Source organism: Schistocerca piceifrons, chromosome 3 (genome assembly GCF_021461385.2).
Source record: "Schistocerca piceifrons isolate TAMUIC-IGC-003096 chromosome 3, iqSchPice1.1, whole genome shotgun sequence".
NCBI classification, from domain to species: domain Eukaryota; kingdom Metazoa; phylum Arthropoda; class Insecta; order Orthoptera; family Acrididae; genus Schistocerca; species Schistocerca piceifrons.
The window spans coordinates 556870766-556888417 of NC_060140.1; the positions used below are offsets into that span (position 1 = coordinate 556870766).

Consider the following 17652-nt stretch of genomic DNA (forward strand, 5'->3'; position numbering starts at 1 on the left):
TATCTGGCAACTGTTCCCTACGACACTTGGAGTCTCATTCACACAGGACGCCCCCGTGACTTCAACTCGTCTGCACCAAGACAGAGAGCTGATGACAGCTCATGCAAGAGCAAAAACTGAAAGAAGTTATTAGAGTCCACAACGTGTGCACCCTATCTAAAACATATGGGATGGAAATCAGTTTGCTGATTCGAATGCGACGTGCGGGGAATAGCTTGGGTGTCTACAACGTTGGAAAGCACAGAGGTGCAAGGCTATGGAGTGGCTTGATTGAGTGCTCCCATATGAAGAAAGAAGGGTACATTTCCAGCATCATACTGGCGTGCAAAATTTCAGCCCGTTCCGTCCTTGACAACGTGCGAAAGGACAGGGAGGCGTGGATTAGCTGGCTAACTCTCTCTCAGCCAACTCACCAGCACATCTCCCTGCACGAGTCATCGGCCCTCGTGGCTCTACCAGGGGCCGCCACCACATGGAGGAGCAGCTAGGGAAAGAGCCCTTCCTTTCTTGTCTGCCAGCCAGGTTAGCGTCGGCGTCGTCACCAGACACACGGTCGCGGCCTGGCTCCTTACGCATTGCGACGGTAAGTCACCCTCGCCCTTATCTGGGCCCCTTTCATGTTAATAATGTGCATGGGACAAGCAAAAGCACGACATTAGCCATACCTATTCTCGTGCTAAACATATGCCATGGCTGTTAGCTTGATATAACATGTGTACATCTCTACATTCATATGTCATTCACAACATGCAAGATTAGAAGTGTTGTTGGTAATCAGGCTAACTACCCCACTAGTGTAGTACAAGCTTTTTACCCTGCTAATTGAAGAACAGCCGCCCCCTCTCCTGTAGGTCAAAGAGGAGAAAATCCATCAATGATAGGAAACATGTAAATCTTCCCATGATGCTCCTGCTTTGCCATTATTTCAACCCTTTGGTCCATTAACTGTGTAGCCAATTGATACCACATGCCAACGAAATACTTTATTGAAAAACTTTTTTTACTTTGATAGCTGATATTTGTAGATTTTCTATGAGCTGAATCCAAATCTAGCCTTAGTTTTTTTGTATCACCTATAGTTTTCGAGCAATATGATTTTTATTACATAGTATAAAAAACCTATGCTATATGGTAAACGGGTAATTAATGAAACGCTTTTTTACAAAATAAGCATGGTTTGTATTTACAGTAAGCTACTTAAAACAATGACATGTGTTAACAGAGGTTTCACTTGTCAGCTGGAATTGATTTGTGTTTTTCCTCTTTTTCCTTTGAAGCTTCTTGTGTAGCTTTTTCTACGATTAGTCGCTTGCTGAACTTCTCGGTGAAGCGACCAACGGTAGTCCCCCATCATGTTGGTGTTCCAGCGGCCTTGGTTTTCCATCACTTTAATATCCGGGTGAAAACGCTTTCCTTGCTCCTCACTAACATCTCCGATATTGTCTGCGAAGTAATTAAGGTGACTGTTCAAAAAGTGAACTTTCAGGCTCATTAAACATCCTAAAATTTTAAACCTCTTTAACATTGTAGCTATAATACAAAAATATTCTGGGTGTTTTTCATGTCCTAAGGACTTTTTAACGACTTTCTTGAATGATACCCATGCTTCTTTCTCATTTAAGGTCATTGTGGATACAGAGTTAACATCAAACATCAGTCTTCTAATGTCAGATCCGATAAGGACGCCTTCTTTTAGGTTAGCTTCTGGAAGGTGTGGAAACTTTTGGCAGAGATACATAAAACACGGACCATCTATAGGCAAAGCCTTTACAAACTGTTTCATTAAGCCTAATTTTATATGTAGAGGTGATAGCAGTACGTTTTTTGGAGCTACAGGGTTTTTATGTAGAATGTTCTTCTCACCAAGTTTTAAGGACTCCCTCACAGGCCAATTCTTTCTGCACCAGTCTTGATCCCTAGCCGCACTGTCCCATTCACACAAGAAACATTGAAATTTGGTAAAGCCACCTTGCTGACTAAGGAGCATGCATGTTACTCTTAGATTGCCACATATCATCCAACTATGAGCAGAATAGCCTATTTTATTTAGCACTATTTCTAGGTTTTCATAGCTTTCTTGCATATGTACAGAATGTCCAACAGGTATAGATGCATACACGTTACCATTGTGTAATAAACCAGTCTTTAAACTAGTTTTGGATGAATCAATAAACAGCCTCCAGTCTTCCTTTTAGTGTCCAATACCAAACTCATTCATCAGACGAGGAATGTCTGAGCAGTAGACTAAATCACCTTCTTGTTGAAAAAACTCGGACAATTGCTGCTCTCTCTTTCCAACTGACAATAAGTTCTTTTCTTTTAATCTAGAGCCAAGCAATTCACCTTTTTCTTTTGTTAAGCCCAGATCCCTAAACAAATTGTTAAGCTCGGTCTATGTAAACAGTTTGGGCTCTAGACTTTCTGTATTACAATGGAATTCATCATCTGGTTCGTCTAAAGCAGGTAGTACATCAAAAAATACTTCTGTTGGAATGGAATTTAAATCATGTGGTGGTTCAGGAACTGTCAAATCTACACCATGCACTACTGGTCAGATGGCGGATGGAACGTTAGGGCAGCTTATTACCTTCTTGTTTTTCGAATTCTGACCAGTAATATCAACACTGCGAAAGTAGAAATCATAGGAATGATTTCTTGGCTCCTTCCATATCATAGGAACAACAAATCTAAAGCCTTTTTTCTCCTTTTTGGGCAGTTTTCTCAGATCTTCAAAACACACATAACATACCTTGTGTGGCGCCCAAGATTTATCTTGATCACCAAGTTTACATCCAAAGTATGATGGCTAAACCTTTTTCACAAAGTGCGTAATGTTTCTTTGGAGTTTTTTAGTCACAAATTCACCACAAATATAACAAAAACCGTCAGCAGAGATTTTACAACCACGATTTGACATTGCACTGAGCACATGTACAGGAAACGGGAAAGTGGGGTTAGGATGACAGTAAACAAAACAAAATCTGTTAACACAAAAATAGAATCGACCTTTTTTGCCAGCAGATGGTTTTCAGCAGTGCTACCAACGTCATATACATTCATTACACCTCTTTTTAAATTATTTTAACTATATAAAAGCTGTTAAATTCTTTAAAAATCGCTTAATAAATTTAACTGTAAAATGTGAAGAAATGGTGGGTGATACAGTCTTTTAAAACATGAGAATAAGGTATTTTCAGTAAAAAAGTTTTTCCATCATTTGCTTGTGTAATTCTTATTTTGGCTGAAGCCACAGTTAGGTAAATTTTTTTGAATCGTCTCGTCATTATTTTACTGTAATAATCTTTATAATTTGTAATAAAAATTATTACAAATGGAGCAACGTCGTTAAAAAAACACTCAGACATTGTTCATGATTCCTCATACAATTGATATCTTACGTAATCATTCATTCGACGGTTCACCCTTCTTTCCATCTCTTAGGAAACATCTTAAACATTTCGTGGTAGTGTCAGGAATAAAATTCTGTAAAAAAAGCTGTGTAAAAATTCTGTACTCCTGTGTCCACTGCAGTGGGCAAAAATGAAGATTTGTGTAAAGTAAGCCGCACAAGTAAAAATGCTTTTTGTGAGTTGATCTCTCAGAGAGGAAATTACAGTCTAAGTATGAGATGAATACAGGTTTGTTGAAGAATTGGTTCTACATCGTCGAATGGTTGATTTGATTTGCATGTCTGACCTGCCACTACTGGAAGGCAATTAAATTCAGGGCCTAATACTTCGCAATATTTTTAGGTTTCGCGGAGATGACTATGAATTCCATTAAGGCATTATTTCGGTGTGATTGAAGGGTAGACGTTTATTTATTTATGCTATCGTGTTTATGTTTATATTTACGTGCTGAAGTTGACTAAACATGGGTTCATGTTTGCATGTTTGGCAGAATAGGCAGCAATCTCTAAGAGCGTCACACTATATATTGGACTTATTGCAGTCGTGTAGAGATGATATGCTTTGATTTTCGTTCTCGAGTTTGATACGTTGTGCGAACGCTCTTTAGAGCTCGTATAACAATAATACCCAAGGTTTTTAGAAAATTTTCTGATGTTCTTGTACTTTGCTGTCCGACATGTTTCACGGAAGGGATCTGAGATTTTATGTCGCAGCAATGTACTCTCTCTAAAAATATGTATGATGTCTTTTGTTGTCCCAGCAGCATTTTTCATTTCACTGCCATCGTTTATGTCATTCATGACAACATTTACGATATGGATTGCACAGTGAAAGAACGGGGCTTTAGGATATTTATCTTTAGTAATGTTTTGGACACTACCTATATGGCCAGTCATTGCCGGCCGGGGCGGCCGAGCGGTTCTACGCGCTTCAGTCTGGAACCGCGTGACTGCTACTGTCACAGGTTAGAATCCTGCCTCGGGCATGATGTCCTTAGGTTAGTTAACCTGAATATGGCTGTTGCGTTCAACTCTTGGAGAGGCACATAATCCAAAAATTCTTCTCAAATTATTGGCTTCTTGTTACCTTTTTCAGAACACAGACAGCGAACTCCAATCGCTAATTGATGTGTACCACTAATGTCGGCAGTGTCATATGCCAAAATCGAAGAAAGCAGAAGCCTGTTTCACCTCCTCAATTGTTTTGCTTCTTAGGAAATCGCCAAGACTTTCAATTGGTTCATGTTGAATTTGATGAGATATGCAAAAGAGGGTTTCACCTCCAGATTCTAAATGATGTTTTAAAATCTCGTCCCCAGACTCAGCTCGAAATTGTAGCACATCTGTTAAACAGAGCCGCCACTGACTTTCTCGCTAAGTGCAAGATAATGCTGTCCGCAAAATAAAATTGTTGATACAAGTGACCGAAGATTCGCACTATTTTCTTCTACGTCATTGTGATATACTGCATGTAAGCATTTATGAACACTTAGCTCCTTTTTGTCCATAGTCCAGATGTTTTAAAAGAAGCCAAGGCGTCACGATGCCACTTTATTTTCACATGAGACTGTGCAGCTTGATGAAACTGGAGAAATTACGAACTGTCCTTGTAAACCGCCCTGTATTGGAGGAGGTCTAAAGAAATCACATATTCCAAACAGAGGTCCTTTAGCTATTACCGAGTACTCCAAATCCTGGTAAATTGTAAGCCTTTCATATCAAAAGGCTCGTTTACGATCACGTCTTACGTCGTTTCTAAATTTGTACGCTTTATAAGGCGTCCAAGAATTTCTTAGTAACTTCAAACGTAGATTGTCAGTTACTTGGTAACAAGAGTCCAAACACAACCCAATATCTACTAATGAATTAGCTGCGATACTGCTAGTGAAATCGGGCGCTTCATTTTGTAGAATATATTTACTGGTAGCTTTAAACAAAAGAATAGATTTTTGTTGACTAACGTATGTTCGTTTACACTCTCAAACTGAACTAGAGTGTTCACAAGAAATCAGTGAATATTCTCTTTTCGTGGTTCAGAAATTTGTAAAGTCAATCCTATTTCGGTATTTTAGTGAGTGCAGTCCTCGTAACTCTCTACATCCTGATCGTACTTTTTAAATCAAAACAAATAAACCGGTAAACCAGACATGACAACACCAAACGATCGATACGTGCGAGATTTACCGCGTGTACAACACCCGTGAAATTGGGAATAACTTCACTAATTCAATTTTAGAGAGTAACGAGATTAATATGTGTAAGGACAACAAATGCCTCAGGAACTATTTTGAGTACATACACAAACATATCTGAAGCGGATGCCGTTATGTGAGAAGTATCTTCATCGATGTAGAACTTTTTGCATAGAAAATATCTTACGCCACTCATAATTTAAGAAAGCAAAATCCCGTACACAAACAATTGCTCCCGACTCCTAGGCCAAGCAACGTATTGTTTCATTTTTGTGCGGGACCCTCCCCCCTTCAACCGAAACGTTCCTCCCCCCCCCCCCCCCCCACACACACACGCACACACTGCGCACCGCGCGAGCCGCTAGCAGAGGTGTATTCCAGAAATGCGGATTCAAATATAGGCGTAAGATGCATTCTCAGATTCACATTGGAAAACCGCGCTATTTAAATGTAGCGTAAATGCCTATTCTTATGTAAGTAGGACAAACTAACTATATCATAATCGTGTAATGTATAGATGGAGATGGAACCACCCTCCGTGAAAAACGTGAGAAAAATCCTGCGGCGCCCTTTGGTGTATATTCATGGCTTCTGCGGTGACAATGCTTCTGCTGCTCTCGAAGAATGCCTTCAGGCGCTTTCCGACTCGTCGAATTCCAGGTCGTAGGGTTCACCAAAGTTTTCAGCACATTACGTAAAACAGGTTTTCTTCCAAGGTCCCATTTTTCTTCTGAACCTGCAGTTCAACAACCTGCGAAGGAATAGCAACACATTATTAAAATGGTGCTGAATAGTCCTACTATCAGCAAATGTCGACTTTCTGCACTTACCAGTCCACGATAATGCTTAGAGACGACTGGGTTAAAAATACGTACTTTTCGACTGATACTTTGAAAAACGCATGTTGTAATGTCTACAGACTGTTGTATACGATTGTGTACACTTGTAAACATTAACTATTCGGGATTCGGCATATGAAGCTTGTATCTTCAAATGATCGTTTCTGTCATATCCCTGAATAATGACCATTCCTCATCGGATACCCTGTATACTCAAGTAACAGACGTACATTGTAAGCACACACGCAGAGTAACTATGTTAAATTAAGAGGCATTTAAAAACGGCACTTTGTCTAAATCATCTGATCGCGTGAAGTAAATGAGTGTGATCATTATACAGTCGAAGAGGAAAGTGAAATTGTATTTGAAAAAGCTATGACCCACTCACTTTTTATTCTTATTTATCCATCAGGTTTCGTGGGACAATGTGAGTCACTACTACTTGTTCATGGGACGAGTCAGTACATAGTTTACAGGGGTGATGATTAGAAAATTTATAAACTAAATAATTAATAAAACACGAAAAACCAGTAAGAGAGTATACGAATAAATAACACATTACAGAGAAACGTTCTCGACTACCGTGAGGATTTGCCAACAGAATAGAAGGAGTGTGTCACAAGAAAACATTTCAAATTGGTTTTGAGTACTTGGGGTTCATCACTCAACTTTTTCAATTTTGCTGGAAGCCTACTGAAAATGAAATGTGCTTAATAGTGCTCACCATTCTCTACAAATATTTTGGAACTGCATATCGTTTGTTCATTTTGCTTTCACCAAATGAACGTTGCATTTTATTCTGAATGACACAATATTGTCGACAACAAATCCTATGATGGAATATATGTGCAAAGATAAAGGAATCGGAATTCCGAGACAGCTGAACAACAGCCTACACGAATTTCGCAAAATGACAACACACATGGTCTGACCGCACGTCTTTTGGGGTAAAGATATACTTGGAAACTGCAGGGAGTTCCCCAAAAGATAACACAATACGAGATAATAGCGTGAATGCAAGCAAAATAAGGAAACAAGCCTCCGATTTACAGTATGAGAGAGACAATGAATATCATTCTTATAGTAAAGATAGCGGCATTGAGGTTCTGAACAAGTTCTTGAAGGTGGTGCTTCCAAGAAGCGTTTCATCTACCCTCAATCCTCGGAATTTAAAACGGTCGACTTCACTGACCTACAAACGATAATATTTCGCTTTTATGAGAGACCGTGTCATAAACAGTGTGCATTGCGTTTTGTTACATTTGACTAATAATCTTTTTTCTGAATGCCACGAACTGATGTTTCTGACTAACCTGTTAGCGACATAATTTACATTACATTCAGCCACTGTCACATGACATTCGTGTCAACTGCAAAGAGTGAAATTTTTGAGTCAGCTGTCATGTTTAGCGACATATCATTGATATAGACAAAGAAAATGGATTCCGAACAGAACTCTTTGCCAACGTCCTAGTATACATGACCGCAGTTACAAACAAACCTGTTGCCTATTGGCAATGGAAGACAGCTTTCTGTTTCCTCCTTTCCAGAAATGAAGTGAACCATAGTGAGCTATTCCCCTAATCCCGCGATGCTTCAACTTATGCGGAAGTACTGCATGGTTCTCATTGTCAAATGCTTTTATTAAATAAAAGAAAATAATTATTGTCCTCGACGTATCGTTTAGCCCTGATGGTGACACACACACAAAATAATGAACTGTATTTTCTATAGATACTTCTTTCCTCAAATCAGTCTGCGAGTCTGATAGCAAATTATGAACGGGGTTACGGAGATGTGATTTCTTTTTCCAAAAAACACTTGAAAACACTACTGGCAAAGAAATTGGCTGGTATTAATGTACATTATTTTTCTTACCATTTTTATTAAGTGGTTTCACTAAAGAGTATTTCAATCTGTCAGGAAGACACGTTGCACAGGTAATTGGGTATAGAAATGATGTATGGTGCACTGCTCTTCATAATTCTACTTGAAATTTCATCATACCCATGGAGCATTTATTATTTAATAATGTAGTAACTGATTTAATTTCATTTGTGATTGTTTTCTGCAGCTGCATGTGATGCAGTTGTCTCGGAACATCAGCAGTCAAGGGTTCTTCTTATTTACGTGTACCAATAAAATTTTGATTTTAAATGCAGACTATTAACAAGAGGAGATTATTAAACATTTTAGACAACTCAGGTGAATCACTAGCAGTTTCATTCTCATACTAGAGTGTGTGAAATGTTGACTATCGACAATATGCCCTGATGCCAGTTTTACTTCTGTTGTGGGAGCAACTTATTCAGTTGATGTAGTGCATTCTTCTAACCTGTCTGATGACATTTCTCTTCACTTTTGCAGTATTTTCTGTAGTGAAATTCTGTTACCAGGATATATTGTCCTGCATATTGTAAGACATCCAGTTTCCTCTTAAATGATATTCTAATGCCATTTGTTATTCAAATAGGTTACATTAGTACTGCATGTTTGCTTGCAATTTTTAATGGGAAAGGGCTATGTAAGAAGGTGATAAACGTTTGAAGAACTGTGTTATCTATCCAGCGAAGCAGTTCACTCCCATAATTTGTACTACTGGACGTTATCCATTGAGTGCAAATGTGTCATAATTGAGAACTGGACACGGAACATCGTATCTCACAATTCTTCGATGAATTAGTCAGTCAGTCGCAGTTGAGACCCTCATCGAAATCTGATGGTCATCAGGAACGTGGCTAGTAACATTTTTGAAGTGGTCCTCTTCGAAACGACAGTGGTGTCTTGTTAAATATTCTCTAATTGCACGTTCTCCATTGACGGCAGAAATGCTTGGAACTGCATGTTTGCTTGCAATTTTTAATGGGAAAGGGCTATATAAGAAGGTGATAAACGTTTGAAGAACTGTGTTATCTTTAGCATTCAAGTTGTCTCTATCGAGACTGCTTCCCAAGTATTACTGCAATTGTAAACAGCATTAATTGACAAGATATCCAATTTTTGGTAGTATGTCAAATTATTTCCGTTATAATCTGCCATGCGTTTCTATTCAGGGCATCCGACTCTCGTAAAGTGACATTCTCCATTACTTACTTCATGTTACCCCTCCAAGAATAACGTGATCTGTAGCGATTTCATAGCCAGGTTATCTCTGATCAAACATATGCGAAATCATGTTTTGAGCTATTCATCATGGTTTCATCCGTTACAATTCTAGTAGTTTCATCTACATGAGGCTTTTTATCGATTCTTGATTTTCTCTCACTCCTCCACAAATAATCTATTACCTAAATAACCGTGAAAGAAGCTCTGGGTATTTCCAAAAGTAATGGTAGTGTCATTCTTACAATTAACCCGTAACTATCCTAATGCTTCAGAATTGGTTATTTTACGTTATTTTCAATTTATTGACTTCTTATACAGCTAAATAGGGCATACAAGCTATTGTTTGATCTTTCTCTGTCTTATCGTGTCTCTAACCTAGCGTGTCCATATGAACAAGATGGGCATTTAGCTGCATGTTTGAAATTTTTTGGTGACATTGAAATTCAATTATAGATATTCTTTTTTCAGCATATTTTAATACAAGGAAGGCAATATATGAAAAAAATTATTCTAAGAAGCCAATTTATGTCAACAAAGACAAATTCACTTACAGTCATTTGATCTACTGACTTTTGTGGTACAATTCAAAACTATTGAGTTGTCAACAGTCAAACCAGACTGTCAAGATTCAACCAGGCCTCTGTTACGAAACAAAAGGTAAAAAGAAACGAAATCGTTTTCGACCCTGCAACTGCCGAACATGTCGATATGGACAAGTCTGAAATACTAACTTCATAAACAGAAAGTGAATCGATGGATAACAGCTTCTCTAAAATCAAAATCTCAGTAAACATGTTTAGATTTGCAGCAGACATTTTCAATTGGGAAAACGAAGTAGTTCTTCATAGAACATTACTTACTTCATTCAGTGTGCTCCATTGTTGTTGTCAGAGCACTTACTACAACACAGACTTTCACAGTCACATTGTGTGCGGAAACAATGAGGAGTTAAAACAATGAACGTAAATTTCAGACCCTTTCCGACAAGAATACATGATAGCCACAGCTAAAAACAATTGAAAGCTGACAATGAAGAAAGAACAAAACTATTCAACAACTGCGTCCGCATGGACACGCTGGGAAGTTAAGGGATAAACCCACTCGCTTGGTATCTCGCAGTGTATAGTCTGTGAACTGATTTCAAAGTGAGTGTATCAAGTGATCCCTCGAGACTGATAAACCGGCACTTGAAGATATCAGGAGGACGTGCTCGGGTGACCCTGTGGCCTGCTGGCCGCGCAGGTGTCTTGATAAGACGCCCCATCCACTATAAAGCTACCACGGCGCTGAGATTTGGCTATCACACGGACCTGACACTACAGTAAGTACGAACTTGATCTGCCATATCTTCTCGTCAGTGCAAAGTGACTAGATCTACAGGAGTACGTTTCTACTTTTACGTTAAAATACGGAATTTATTGATAAAAGTGACAGTATTCGTCACAGTAACAATTTTATTTTTATGACAGCATTGACCAATAACGTAAGCCTTAGTATGTTTGTTAATAATCTTATACCAGCACCATTTGTAGAGTGATTGGATCCATTGATGATCGCTTGGTCATAAAAAACACCACTGTAGGAACAGCTTGGATACAAACCAGACCTGAAGTTATAAATAAAATAGCCTCGGGCTGCAAAAAGGTTTTGTAACTTCTTTAATGCATAGCCGATTTTAAAACTGTCAGCCCCATCATCAGATGCTCCTATGCACAAAGCAAAATTGCCAAAAAACTATCTTACAGAAGCGCTTACAGAACGTAACAGCTTACACGAATGCTTACAGAACACAACAGCATTTCTCATTCTTATGTGAAAGACGTCAAACTTACCGGTAATGATATCAGGTTAAAATCCTTGTGCTTAACTCAGGATGTACACGAAATTAGTATTACCCGTAGTCAATACCGGACAAAAATGTAAACAGCCTTAGAGAAATCATAGCAAAACGTTTTTTTAGTATCGCGTAATTCTGCTCCTGAACTTGATAACCACACGAATTCGCTTAGAAAGTGAGACTACAAGTTCGTGGGGCTACGTCGTATCCGGGTTGAGGCACTCATTGAGGAGATTTCGATCGCGCAGTTCCTCCAAATTGCGGGGATGCTGAGACCGGCGTTTAGCTCGCTGTTCCAAAGTGTCTCACAGATCTTCCATGGAAAGTTTGGTGATTTTGCACGCCAATAGAGATGTAACAGGGGAGGGAGTGTTCATAATACCAGTCATGTATTCTTTCATCCCGATGAACTTTGATGTTATCTTTAAGTGGCTGTGTGAGTAATTGGCCTCTTCCGAGGTGACCGACTTAAGATGTTCATTTATGCAGTTTCCGTCGCAATGTTCTCCCACTAAAATGTGGGGATGGACCTTCATTCGATGCATACAGTAATTCACGTCGAGTCTGGAACCGATTCTTATTCACTACCCGTGAAATAAATCTGCCACAGTGTTTCGTGGCCATATGTGTTGCACAGTTTCTTGTAGAAATGCTAAAGAGTCCATTACGAAACACCAACAAATCCAGCAACTTCACCCACCATATGTCCATGGGAGCAGCCAAACACGATTGCCACATTTTGCCACTCTGTTACCTCCTTACATTTACTCATGTATAAGTGCCATGCCCGCGTGAAACATAAATGTCACGCTGATCGACGCTGCGTTACGTTCACATACAAGCAGTGCACGGCTGGATGAGAGCGTGATTTGATCGCTGCGCCATCTACAAAGGTTTAACGATTCATCTGTGCGGGCACAATGAGATGACTAATTTTTTGTCCAGTGAGTTTATTAGGCCACTGACATTTTCCGTCTTTGCACTCTTAGGGTACTGTGTATTGATGGTAACCCATTTACAGTTGAATTCAAACCAGTTATAATGGGAATGTGTATACCACTCTCTACAAGCAACGAACGTTTATGGCTTTAAAAACAAAACTCTGCACTGAAAAGGAGTGAATATTAATCTGAAAGAGTACTAAGATATAATAAAACACTAATGATTGTTTTCAGAATAGACACTCTTTTTAACGCCATAAACGTTTATTGCTTGTCGAGAGTCGTATACGCATTCTCACCACAAATGGTTTGAATTCAGCTGTAAAACTGAAACTGCTAGTATATCAATCATAAAGTTTCAAGTTGTCGTCCTTTTCTTATAGGCCATTGGAAGGATAGTAAAAGTAGAATCACAGCGAATTTCATACACCAGCAGACTTTTTGTTAAAATATAATTTGTTGTCGGCGGTTGTACTCAGTTTGTCTGATGAATCTGTCTTACAAAAGGAGCACGCTTTTGGATATATGAATGTACTGCACATTTTGAACCAGATATTGTACGTTATTTTTCGTAATGTAAGGTTTGGATTCCATGGCTAATTGACTGCTTAGCAAAAAAATTTTTCCAAGATCTTGAAAAATTGTATTTCGTATATTTTAACGAACCAATCTGTGTTGTTGACTTGGGTTCATCTTGGAACATCCAAACATTTAATTACTACTTAGTTTCCTATTAGAACGAATATCATATCCACATTTGTTCCCCTATATGCAGGGAGACTTTATATTGCTGCCTGATGATTGTTAGATGTGGCCAAATCACAATTATTATTACGCATGACAAGTAGACATTTTGATGAAAGCTGCCAGCAACGGTAGTCGAAACATTTGTTAGCACTGTGCATTATGACGCAGAGAGAAAATCAGAGAAATTTAACGGAACTCTATTTCTCGATACGAGTCCCCTTTAAAATTTTTACAAAAACAAAGTGCAGAAAACACCTGTTAGACTGAAATCGTCTACTGGGCTTCAAAATGTTCTCCATTTAAACTTTTAAGTTACCTTCTTGATTGTCTTGAAATAGGTTCAGGAAACATTTAATCCAATTTGGTGTTGGTACCCCAAAAAGATGATTAAAAGAATCGTTAGACAATTAATAAAGCAAATAGGGGCAATGAGGAATTAATTCGATGTTTTTCTCTGTCAAATAATCAATTGCTCAACGTGTTGTGTGACAGGTGGAATTGCGATCGTGAAGAATGATAACACGTTTTCAGTTGTTTTATTGATCCCTTTGGCGACTTGTGGAAAACAAATTGTTGTGTACGATTCAGGATTAACTGTTCCTCGTGTCTCTAAGGCAGGGATAGCGATATTTTGAATTTAACGGAAGAAACAGGCGATAATATTCTTGAAAGTGCTTAATGAACGAACCACTACTATTGCTTTCGGTTTCTCTTGGAATAGCCGTAAAGTTAATTAACTACGTAGTTTCCCATTAGAATGAATATATCCACATTTGTTCTCTTGCTATGATGATGTATAAAGATATTACATTTCCTCAGTGGAATTTTCAGAGGGTTTCCTTACACTGATTGACACAAGCCTGTTTTCAAATTTCAATGAAATTGTCCAGCATCCAGTGGGAAGAGATGTAAAATGGAATAAACGTCAGTCTTCGATATGCCTAAGGGTGCCTCTGATTCTCCTCAGTCATTTTGCACACATCATGGACGTGTTTTGGAACAACAAACCATCACAAAATTCATCACCTGTGAAATTATTGTGTACAACTTCTTTCACGGCGGTAAGGAGAGGTGGGCTGCAAAGTCGTGCGACAACTGTAATCGTAGGATAACTGGACAGGAGCAGAAATGATTAGGGAACAAATTACAAATGAAACAGTAAACATAACATTTTCTTAACTCGTATTTCTCCAAGCGCACAAAGACTCATTACAAATGACGCTGCAAGAAATAAGAGTCGAGCAACCGGTGTCAAAAAGGAAGACGCTGCGTGCACTGCAACAAGGACGATGGTGTCGGAGCCGCGACTAGGCGGCGTCTGCGTAGCATCAGACAGCGGAGAGGCTCCAAACGCGAGTGGGCTGCGTGGCTGCCGCCAGCCAGCCTATACCGCGGCCGCAGCAGGAGGCACGGCTCAGCTGGCGTGCACTGCCGGCTCTACCGGATCCCGCACCACTGCTATCGGCGTCTGACGGAAACTTGCGATTCCGTTGCCAACTTAAAGACGCCCGAGCGGTGTTATCGATAAATGAAACAACAGAAATCACGTCTCCAACGAAATTCTGGAAAGCAATTATAAGCAGTATTTTCTGAAGGGGATTGAGCACCAAAATCAGAATGAAACGATTTGACTCTTCGCTATTGAGTTAGGCGTTACTAAAATCGTTAAAAATCATGTAACAAACACAACTAAGTGAAATTTCAGTTTTTCTGCAACACTGTTTCGTGAAACGTTGGCTGTAATCCTACTACTTGGCCAATAAAGCAGGTACCATTATTTTTTAAAATAACAAATGAACAATTATAAAGCAACAGTAACTGACAAATTTTGAAGCAATAGTTATGTTTCACCTCAACTGCACTGTACAGAGGTCGTTTGCAAAAACTTGATATTAGACCCTTTCATGTTACTATCCTTCCAGCGAGTTTCGAGTTCCTTAGTGCAACACACTCGTACAACCCCACAAAGATTGCCGCAGTGTAGCAACGGACACTGGTTCCAGTTTCAGGATGCTGTGGAGAGTTGCGTTGTTGGTGTTGGCGGCGCTGTCGCTGGCAGCTGGGGAGCCCCTACGCTTCGACGGCCACCGTGTGTACCGCGTGACGCCAAAAAACAAGCACCACGTGCAGTTCCTCAACGCGCTCGCCGGCAAGTACCACAATGACGTAAGTACCCTCTGCTCATGTCAGTTTCAAGTAGATACTTTGACAGTTCTCGCAGTTCTCTTATTTATTTACTTTATTTTTGAAATCAGCCTATCATGCTATTACTGCTTATGATAGTGCACAGCCCTAGCCATTCGTTGTTTTTCGAATCATTCATAGAATAAGAATTTGTTCACTTACAAAGCCACGGTACCATACAGCCATATCTTAGAAATAACACTTCTGTTCGTTATTGAGGGTCAATGAATGCGACTGTAAGGTAATAGGATCTTTCAAGTAATTCTGCCAGCTGTATTATGTCAATTCACTGACAGTAAATGCGTAACTGGCAGTTCTGTTTACATTACTTCCACCTGAAGTCCTTCCGACACTACTAATTCACTCCGAGGTTTAGTAGAGAAACATGGCCCTTTTGAAGACACTGATTCTGTAGCTGCCTGCAATCTTTTAAATGAAACACTGGACATCAAGCTGATGAACGAGTTGGATTGCTACAGAATGGGTGTGGTTTAGGACAAGGGTCATCTTTTAGGACTGTATAGTATTAGAAATCCGAGCACCACATCTAGTGGTCAGTCACTGACTCTCAATTGCAGGGTCCTGGGTTCGATTCCCTTCTAGCTCTGAAATTTTATTCACTCCAAGCCTTGGTGTTCGTACTGTCCTAATTATTTCGTCTTATCTTCGTGACACACATGTCGCCAAAGTGGCCTGAAATAGAAAGACTGAGAAAGAGTGACCTACCTGTACCCTGACTGGGTGAATCTGGCTGACGTAATGGTGAATACTTCAAGACTTGCAGCATGATGTGGCACAAACTACGATTTGAACATCTCTCTCTCTCTCTCTCTCTCTCTCTCTCTCTCTCTCTCTCTCTCACACACACACACACACACACACACACACACACACACACACACAAGAGCGCGTGCGGAAGAACATATCCTTCATAAACGAAGAAACCACATAGAGTATAAAGTTAAAGACAGATGTAAAATAAAACGTAAATGTTGGGCTTACACTTCAAGAACATAAGACATGTCATTAAAAAAAAAAAAAAGGATTTTAACACTGAGTATATGTAGATAGTGATATATAATTATACATTACATGTTGTCAGTTACAAGATTTTATAGGATTTAAATGAAAGAACTGAGTTCCCAGTAAATATTTTAGCAGTTACAATTATCTCAGTTCATACAGTCAAACAGTGCACATAAAATTTACTTTGAAGTGTTATGTAGTTGCAGGGCTCCGCTTGTTTTTAAAAATGGCGTCACTTTGACAAAAACTTTTTCTTGATATCTAAAATTTTGGAACATGTGACGTTCTTGGTAGCAACAACAACGCAACTGTATTAATGAATCACTAAGTGTATAGAGGGAGATACAAAGTCTTTGCATCAAATTTTCAGGGTTGATAGATCACGTGATGGGGAACAAGAAGTGTTAGCGACATAACGTTCGCTTACGGTTTTCAGCGATCCCAGTAGTCTTTTCATATAATTCACTGTGTTTGGGACAACGAGATTTCATTGAAAATGGTTCAAATGTCTTTGAGCACTATGGGACTTTACATCTGAGGTCCTCAGTCCCCTAGAACTTATAACTACTTAAACCTGACCAACCTAAGGACATCACACATATCCATACCCGATGCAGGATTCCAACCTGCGACTGTAGCTGCAGCTCAGTTCCGGACTGAAGCGCCTAGAACCGGTCGGTCACAGAAGCCGGCGATTTCATTCAACTTCGAGGGTCTACTAGTGAGGTGTGCTGCATCTACACACGACCTCCGTAAATTGTTAAAGTGATTAAGATGATTTTCAACAAGAAAATCTTAAGAATTAGTGTCTTTAAGGGGCGAAAGATATTTTAGAAATACGGCCCACCCAGTTTAATGTGGAATAGATGACTATATTATAGGCAACACACATAGCATAAGCACTTCGCAAAGTGCTTAATCCATCCCGTCTCGCAGGGGCATAATCAATAATAAAAGATGGCTAGCATCGCGAGGTAGCATCAGCGAACATTTTGCCTCTAACAGAAGTTGTTCCCTAGGATGCAATCTATCATTCCTAGACGTTTGGTGCGGAGACATTGAAACATCAAGTATATTTCTACTAACAGCATTATCTGTCAGGTAATTCAGAAGGAACGCTTATTTTACTACCAGGCTGAGGTGAAACACTCGCTTGGAGGCTGCTGTTGGGCAATGACAATATGTGAGCTACGTGTCAATATCTGCAGCTGCAACGACGACTATTCTAGTGAGCGGGTTTGCATTAGCCGCAGCTTCAGCAATGCATACGCTGATCAGCCACTGGAGCTGGTGCCTCAATGATGTCAGAAACTGCAGCTGTAGTTGACAAAACTATGGAGTTAAAGTGCGCACATCGACTCTAGCCTTCACT

The 17652-nt window shown here is 39.5% G+C and overlaps 1 protein-coding gene across 1 annotated transcript in view; it reads left to right on the forward strand.

Moving 5' to 3' along the window:
• The first annotated feature begins 10808 nt into the window (after positions 1-10808).
• The window catches only part of LOC124789762 (zinc carboxypeptidase-like), a 44682-nt gene continuing 37838 nt past the window's right edge, over positions 10809-17652 (forward strand). Inside the window, exons 1-2 of the mRNA XM_047257217.1 lie at positions 10809-10866; positions 15074-15236. Of these exons, the coding sequence (XP_047113173.1) occupies positions 15081-15236 (156 nt within the window). The 5' untranslated portion in view covers positions 10809-10866; positions 15074-15080. The remainder of the gene's footprint in view (positions 10867-15073; positions 15237-17652) is intronic.